We start from the raw sequence: 9420 nt of genomic DNA on the forward strand, positions 1-9420 counted from the left end.
CGTAAAAAAAAATTTCTGCATACAGTTTTAGGGATTGTATCCTTTTTTACCAATCAAATTGAAGTGGGATATTCTTTTCTTCAGCGTTTTTTTTTTTGGTATAATCACGCCTTACGGCTCATTTTGAATGTGAAATAAAACACACTAATTAATCTAGATATAAACGTTAGAAATCACTGTCCAGTTACAATATAAATATTACAGTGATTGCATGAAGTAAGAAGCAAATAAATTGTAGGATGATGACAAATACAGCTCACTTTGTAAATAATTTATCATATAACCTATATAAAGGGGGTGCTATCTTTTTCGTTTGTTTCACTACAATTTTATCACGGAAAAGCAGATTATTTTTTTCGACAATTTTTAGAAAAAATGTTTTTCTCTTTTGTCTGGCAATACAATTTTTTTCTTAAAAAATTGAGAATCAGAGTCAAATATTATACCCACTTCTTTTAAAGAACATGGCTGTTCCCCTATCTAAGATATGAATCTTTTGTCGTCTAATAGAGTAAATGGTTTTTATTTCAGTCGAATAAACGGAGGAAATGATTGTTTCTGCGTAAATTTAATGTTCAAGATAGAAAATTGTACAGTAAAACTCTAATTGTCAACAACACACGAATGAAATGTTTAAGTACTCTGTATTTTGCATTTTAATCACGGTAAATAATGACCTGATGCAGGTCATTATGTTATGCATTGAAGCACATTTCATTGAAACTTGGTAACGTCCAGGTTGATTTTTTCAAAAGAATGACCTAATCAGTGACACTTATTAGTTTCCACAACTAATTCCCACCACCTTTAGAGTAGATGTAGTTACTCTGAGATGTTCATACAATTATAGTTGCTAGCTATTTGGAATCCATGATACATCAAGCAATAACAAGTTTTTTTCTATGGACACTTATGTAATTTTGTGTCGAGTACAGAGAAGATAATGTTATAGAGGAGAATGAAGATGGGTCAGTTTCAGCAAACTTATTGAATGAAACGAAAAAAAGTTACAAGCCGAAGTCTTTTTCTAGCAAGCAGCTTTTTATTAACTTAACAATACTGTTTTAAATTAGGCCGTTAGTTTTCTTTGAATTGCTTCACATTTTTCATGCCTGGGCCTTTTATAGCCGACTATATGGTATGAGATTTTCTCATTGTTGCAGGCCATACCGTAGCCTATAATTGCTTACATCCACTTCATTTGAACTCTAGTGGATAGTTGTCTCATTGGTAATCATACCACAACCCCTTGTTTTTATATTAAGATACTTAAGAAAAACTTTTTTTTAACGTTTTTTATTTTTGTTTTAATGCACACTGATTGCATATCAGCTTTTGCTTTCTTCTTGTCTAAGGTTTCATCAGTTTTGAGTAAGGAAGATAACTGGATCACTGTAATGAAAAGATATGATACATTTGTTCATTAATTTAATACTGTTTGAATATTACAGATGTCCTGCATTAGAGAACACTATTTGGGTCTGAATTACACAAATATTTATATGTTGTATCCTGTAACATTTAAAAAAAAACCACATACAATGAAATTGTGATTCGTTTTCTATGGTACCTAAACCAATTAAATAAACTGACATTTATTTTGGACAAATTCAATTCACAAAAACGATCAGTTCCTCATAAACTAGTATAAAACTGTTCAATTCAAAATCATCTAAAACTGCTGACTTTGCATTAAGTAAGTAATGTATGCAGCTAGTTTTCTTACCTGTACTTTCTCACAGATATATCCAATACCCCATGTAGTGCAGCCAGCATCATTCCATTTATCCATACCTCTCCAAAAGTGAGCACAATTCTCTTTACCTCCTGCATTGTCTGGTTGATTGCGACTCCAGCTGAAATACTTCACATTGGACGAGTCATGTGTCCATCTCCATCTTCCCCCATGAACTTTTGTCGCCCCAATCCAATAGCCATAATGATGTTGGACCGATTCTGTGGGGGAAATTGTTTATGCTAAATAGCTAATAGTGTTTTGTTTGAGCTATTGTAAAACATACAACTTTGAACTATGAATGATCATATTTTGCATTTTGCATTTTATTTTTATTAATGTTACAAATGTATACAATAAATATTATGTATGCTATGTAATTGTTTAAACCAGTCTTCTCAGTACCGTTAAAAAAGAGAGAAAACATAAAAAGGCAACAAAAAAACACAAAGTCTAACAAAAACAGACAACATCACGATCAAAAGAAAAACGACGAAAATACGAACAACAAAAACAAAGGCTACACAAAAAACCAAAGATTAAGTAACAAGAACCCAACCAAAAACCCGGGAATAGTTAAGGTGCTCTGGAAGGGTCTAGCAATTCCTGCCTCATATGTGACGCTCGTCGTAATACTCATTAATCATTGATAAGTCATATTCATAGATTAAGAATCTAACAGAAAAAATGTGTCCAGAAAACCCAACACAGACAAACAGAGCTGAACTGAATGTTCTTGAAGAACAAGCAGTCCCTGCTCCAATAGTTGCATCCGGCATTTGCTCATATCACGTAAAAATCAGAGGAGTTGTTGTGGTACACTAACAAGAAGTACGGCATTGTTGCCATGACATACGGAACAGATCATTGGTCATCTGTGAACAGAAAAATGTTGGCTTCCGTAATATTTTCGAATAGATGACTATCTTTTATTTCTCAACTTTGTATGCTTTTAATTTTGTCATATGGAGGTTCCTTGTTAGTTACTATACGGTTGGGTTTTTTTTTATCATTGGTGATGTCCGTACAGTGACACTTCCATACTTAAATCCATGTCATTTTGACTCTAGTAGATAGTTGTCACATTTGTTATCATACAACATCTCCTTAATTTTATTTTAACTCACTAGTATGCATGTTTGCAAACCATGCATTTTCGGAAGAATCCGTTATCTGTACTAGATATCCACCCATAGTTCTGCATCGGATCTAAAAGGTATGTAAAACACATTATTGATAAGTTCGAGCGATTAGTAGATCGTACCAGAGAGCAATTGTTATAAACTATTTGATATTAAGAATGTTCGCTCCTCTTTTGCTAAATAACAAGCTTTTTAAAAGACTGTTATAAATTGATAGCATATATATATATATAACAGAAATTTAAAAAAAAACGAGGTTTTTGTTTTTGTTTTTGAGATATAAGTCATTGAAAATTTTGCGGGAAATGATTCTCTCTATATTTTTCTTACATTTAATATCGGCATCTTTTTCTTTCAAAAACTATGAAAAAATAACAAGGACTTTATAAGATTTTCAAAAATGGATTTTTAAACTATATGCAATAAAATTATTAAAAGAAAAGTAGGGGTTAGCGGGTAAAATTTAAAATGGAACCACAAATATAAAACCAGCTAGCTAGCGGATTCCGAATATCTGACAAAACGTCAAAAGCAAGAGTAGCGAACATCCTTAACATCGATATTTAAAGTTCGAAGTAATATTCTTAATATTCTCAATGACAGAAATAGTGACACAATTATAAAAATGCTGATAACTTTGTTATATTGTTGATACAAAATATAGAATTATGTAGTTTACAGAAATTTGCTGTATTTGCTATTATAAATTTCATCGTTAAAAACATGTGCCTATCTTGATAGAGCACACATGTTAAATGTAGGAATGAAGCGTTCACCGTTATTTTGACAAATATCCAAAAGTTATCGAAAACAGTAATAATGTTGAAGATTAGCAATCTTATCAACCTGTCGATCTGTCGATCTATGTAATTTAAATGTCGCGTATCCTATGTAGTGATTACTGGCAAAGCCGAATCACAACCGGTTAAATGAGCAGGAACTATTTTACCCTATACCCTATTTGATCCGCAAAATCTATTTATTGTGATTTCAATACCAGACAGAGCGGAAAGAAACGACACAATGAGTACTTGACTTGTCTTCAACATTATACACTTGCTAAACAGTTTATATGTACACAAACCTCGGCTCCATTCCAAGTGTTGGTGTTAGATGAAAAATGATAACAATGATTCTTGTACCCCTTCCATCCTGATGGGCATGAAGTGGATTGTCCTGTGGGAATCCTAATTGCTTAAATAAATATAGAAGGCGTATAAATACACACATTACAGTATTACGCATTAAGTGTTCTTGATTACTAAGAATACGATAATCTGAGCAAGGTTAAGTATTAACAAAATAATTTTTCATTGAAAATAAATGACGTGTACATGTATCTTTAAAATGATACAAGTTATCTACTCTCCAAAAGACAGGTGTAGCTAGCACAAATACTTTAAAAAAAGTGTGTCAGCTTTTTCCTGATTATTTATTAGTTTAATTTCAAAACTTAAGATTTATCTCATTTCGTTATTGGAATTTTCTAAACTACAGCTGCTTACATTATAACTAACATCATGTCTCGTATCAATTTGTTTCTTCTTCTAGCTAATGGAAGATAATTTAATGATTTTAGTAACTTGTCATAATTGGTTATAAATATTTTAACTTTTGTATTATACAATCCGAGGTTGATGATATGCATACCTATTTTTAGGTACGCATAACAGAATAAGTATGACCTTACCTTTCAAACTGTCTTTCAAAAATCCAATGTGGACTCAATACTTGATATAAGTGAAGTTTCTTTCGGTCCAAAACAAGTTTCTGATCTGATCACAGAAGCACAACTAAGAACGACAAATAAGGTGAACAGCGTCATCCTGTTAATTACTTGGAGACTAAAGAAAACAATATACAATGTATGTAATTGTTTTTTTTTTTATTTTCAATTATTTGTTTAATCATGTAGCCATGTCATTCTCATAGGGATTATATAGGCATATAAAAACTATATACACAATGTGCAACAGTATAAATAAGAAGCTGTGGTATGAGTGCCAATGAGACAACTTTCCATCCAAGTCACAACGTATAAAAAGTTAACAGTTATAGGTTAAAGTACGGCCTTCAAACAGGGTCATCTTTGAGTTATTGTTCGAAAACTGGAAAATACCCCTTCTTATGTATAAATCCAATAACTCGAAAACGCAAAATCAAAAATTTATAAAAATTGTCAATAGATATAAACAATTCACCAAAGTTTCATGAAAATTGGTTTTTTTAGTTATTGTCAGACATGTTGACGACGGACGGACAGACGAACGTACGGAAAGTCAGGATGATAACGGTATACCATTATACGTTCCGTGAACGGAAGTATAAAAAGACATAGCTTACAAAATATAGTTAGTTCAAAGCCAATAACAACCAATAAATGAATCAAGTTAAAAAACTTTCCCAAACTAAAACACTATTTTCAACTGATCAGATATAATAGTGCTTGGACAAAATTGATCTAACTTATTCCGTAAACAAAAACGGTATAAGTAGCTTAATTATGGATAAAATAGAGCTTTGCTTCTCAATTTGTTATTGTGTGCTTCCTAGCAAATTGTCAATGTATATATGAACAGAGCAACTTATTGTTTACAACTGTACACATTTTTCCTAAACCCATTATCTTTTTCATTTAAACAACAAATTTGCAAACATAATTATGAAACACAAAATATATGTATTACAGGGTTTCAAAACATTATAAATAGCGAAAGGCATTTAAATTTTAGAAACAGTAAAAAACCACAAACCTTGTTATTGTTGATTTCTTCGTGCTGAAGCGAGGCTAAAGGATTATTACGGAACAACTGAATTTGTATCATCAAAAGGTAACATGAGAAGTATAACCTTTAAATGTTTTCCTGTAACCTTGTAATATGTTTCTGTATCAAATTACGGGGGAAAAAACCGCAATATGCTGCTTTATTGTGCAAATACTGTGAATTCAATTCTAAGAAGTGACAACATACTTTTGGAAGGACTTTCCCCAAAAACAAACAATGGAAACATGTATAGAGGTCAAATGGTATCCAGAGCCTCAATATGACTTATTAACTTAATTGGTACCGAATGAACCTAGATAAGGTTACTTTTAAATCTCGAGTCGAGCATACTGGAATCAGTATCTACGAGTGTACATGTAAATGTCACAAAAAGTCGAATGAAGCACACAACCAATCTGCCAGTTCTTTAGAACAAAAAATACGCATAATAATAAAGGTTTTTTCCCTCAATAATCAAGTAGTCCACTGATCAAGATAAGGATCGAAAACTGAGTATTATTTAAAAAAAAAAGACCTTTCTGGGTTTCAACCTTAATTTTAGAATATGATAAATAAGTTTAAAACGGAACTTTTACTTCAAAAAATTATTACTAGTATTTATAAATCATACAAGTACAAATGCGTTTTACTTGGAGTACTCAGAATCTGACAATCGACTATCATGCATCAGCGGAACTAGTTCGTCGTTGGTTGGAAATACACTTATAAGAATAATTTCCGTGAGCATGACCCGTGTTTTAGGCTAACCATCGCCCGCTAGAATAGAGACACAAAATTTGGGAAGTTAAAAATTTAAATCTTTTGAGAGAGTAAAACAAAAACGATTAATCATACCACATCTCCTTTATTTTTATATTGAAAGACCAAAAAATACATATCTAGAAAAAAAACAGCTCCAACCGGTGATAGTCGTCGTCTCGAGCTCCCGGTAAGGTTTGGGCGTTTTTGTCGTGTTAAAAGTCTTGCTCTGACTTGGTAAGGATGAACAACAATAAGAGTGTTTTCGTTTGGTTTAGGTTCTGTCAAGTGCGTGAACTGATTTTGTGTCATTAACTTTTCTTTTTTGTTTTCATTTGTTACCAAGCCTTATCCGTGCGATTACTTGAGAACCGTTAATAAAAGCTATTCTTTTCAAATTTTCATATGTTGTTTCTCAGTACAAAATCGAGGTTCAGGTAATATGCATATGGGTGTCTATCGCCATCTTAGATCGTAAAATAGAAGAAGACAATTGGTCTAGAGTTTTATAGATATAATAGCAAATGAAACTTACACTATTTAAATGTCATGCATCAGAATCGATTTTCTAGATCAACCTTCATCAGGGATGATCAAATACAAACATGTATAAGGCAGGATGTATAAATACATAGAAACGTCAGGAGTTACAAGACCACTTTTTGGGCATGTGTGCAATTCATTTGTACGTTTTCCATACAAATGAAGAAAATTGAGTGATTTAAATTTATTATACCGACTATTTTCCCAAATACAAATTTTTGGTTGATTAAAAAAAATTTAACTCAGCCTTAAAAGGTGCGAAAACTCAGATAATTTAATTTTTATAAAGGAATGTACCTTAATTTTTGTTCTCAGAGCTTTCTTCTCATTTTGTTTTCAAAATTCTGTCATTTATTGGACCAGTTTGCACATCAATAACCTCTAGGAAAAATGTTTTTAATCATACAATTCTTACAAAATGTGTCCATTTTTCACTGCCTGTAACTCAAAAACAGGCTCGGTGACCTGTACGTTTTACTATTATAGTAGTTTTTTTTATAAATAACACAATATGAAAAAAATGTATTATTCTTTGTTTGACCCCCCCCCCCCCCCCCTCCCCCCCCCCCCCCTTTATACTACCAGGATAAGTTGGACTTTGTCTGTCAGTAAAAGTAAATTTAGTTTATTTTTAAAAAATAAAAATATCGCTTTACATGTTTAACAGTAAATGTGAACGGAATTACGGAATTAATCCTTTTCAATTTTTTTCTTTGAGGACAAAATGAAAGTCTACTTGATCTACTTGCGCTTTTCAGGAGTTAAGGTCCTTGGTTACACTAAAAATGACATAAAGATGTAACGAAAATCTTTAAGCTGTCACTTGGACACCCTCTTGTCATGATTCTTTGAAAATTTAAACAGTATATTTTTTAACACTTTGCCAAAATGTAGCTTATATCATGCTATTTGTTAAAAAATATGATAGAAAGAAATGGTCACGGATTTTTTTAAAGCTACAGGTTGTGGAAAAAATTGTCCGATTTTGTACAGGTTAAATGATATGTATCGAGAAACAATTTTGTTTGAATAGAAAGAAAAATTAAATGACAGAATTTTGAAAAAAAATATGAGAAGATGGCTATTATATTGATCTTTAAAAACTAAAAAGAAAGAATTGGGTTCACCGTACCGAGTTAACACATTTATAACCTACGTAAATTAGCTTTCATCACTTATAATTGCAGTTTAATCCATAGAAAATTAAAACACTTGCAAAGCTATGTCGCATGCGAGTACAAAATGTGTAACTATCGTAACGTCATGAAACGGGATAATAAATATTTTTAAAAACTTTTAGGTTGCTTTGACGCTCCCTAAGACTAAACACTGTTTGTTCATACCGTCCTATGTACCAGTAAAGTCGCTTCTACATGCAGCTAAGCGTGCAGGAAAGCGATATAACAGATACATGCGTTATATCTTGCATAAATCGACATATCTAAAATGAATTTCGAAGTGGGCGTTCAAAACCTGTTAAAAATCGGGTAATACCCTGTCAGAAAAAAAAACTGAATTGTAATAATACGTCAAAGAGAGGGACGAAAGATACCAGAGGGACAGTCAAACTCATAGATCGAAAACAAACTGACAACGTCATGGCCAAAAATAAAAAGACAAACAGACAAATAATAGTACAGATGACACAACATAGAAAACTAAAGACTAAGCAACACGAACCCCAACAAAAACTGGGGGTGATCTCAGGTGCTCCGGAAGGGTAAGCAGATCCTGCTCCACATGTGGCACCCGTCGTGTTGCTTATGTTATTACAAATCCGGTAAATAGTCTAATTCGGTAAGTTACATTCGTGAAAAGGGAAGGGTATTGTAGTTACGACATAAGGAACATATCCGATATCATCTGTGAAACGGTTATTCCATAACGGTCAACCAACTCGTGATGGCGTCCGTAAAATTTACGAAGGGATGATTTCAACTTCACCATTTGGAACTCTTGGCTTAATAGCTTCCTTGTGAGCAGCAATCCTCTATCAAGGAAATCATGATAGGAAACACAAGCCCGGGAATATCGTATCAATTGGGAGATATATACTCCGTATGCAGGCGCTGCTTGAATGTTGCTACATAGAAATGGAAACTTCACAATTGGGAAGCTGAAATCATCTCTTTTGTCGTAAAGTTTTGTTTTCAACCAACCCTCATTGTCAATTTCTAGATGTAAGTCAAGATATGAGGCAGACTTAACTGTATCTGTAGTATCCTTTATCTCTAGTTCGATGGGATAGATTCGTTCAACATAGTCACCAAATTTTGTATTATTTAGTGAGAGAACATCATCTATATAGCGGAACGTAGAGTTAAAGGATATTGCTAACTTCTTCCTAAGAAGTTCCTGTATGAAGTCAGCCTCATAATAATAAAGAAACAAGTCAGCAAGAAGAGGGGCACAATTGGTTCCCATTGGAATTCCGACAGTCTGTTGAAAAACACGTCCTCCAAACGTAACAAATATG

General features: G+C 32.7%; 2 protein-coding genes across 2 annotated transcripts in view; both read right to left on the reverse strand.

Moving 5' to 3' along the window:
- Nucleotides 1-5654, reverse strand: part of LOC127702493 (perlucin-like protein) — a 68850-nt gene extending 63196 nt beyond the window's left edge. The window contains exon 1 of the mRNA XM_052206709.1: nucleotides 5631-5654. The gene's annotated coding sequence lies outside the window, so the exon portion shown is untranslated. The remainder of the gene's footprint in view (nucleotides 1-5630) is intronic.
- Nucleotides 1289-4702, reverse strand: LOC127702042 (perlucin-like protein). Its single transcript, XM_052206042.1, has 5 exons — nucleotides 4609-4702; nucleotides 3962-4071; nucleotides 2863-2944; nucleotides 1727-1956; nucleotides 1289-1392 (listed from the first exon to the last, which is right to left on the reverse strand). Exons 1-5 carry the CDS (start codon nucleotides 4700-4702, stop codon nucleotides 1390-1392), a joined length of 519 nt encoding a protein of 172 aa, XP_052062002.1. The 3' UTR covers nucleotides 1289-1389.
- Nucleotides 5655-9420: the final 3766 nt, after the last annotated feature.

This window comes from Mytilus californianus, unplaced genomic scaffold (assembly GCF_021869535.1).
Source record: "Mytilus californianus isolate M0D057914Y unplaced genomic scaffold, xbMytCali1.0.p SCAF_5, whole genome shotgun sequence".
Classification (NCBI taxonomy): domain Eukaryota; kingdom Metazoa; phylum Mollusca; class Bivalvia; order Mytilida; family Mytilidae; genus Mytilus; species Mytilus californianus.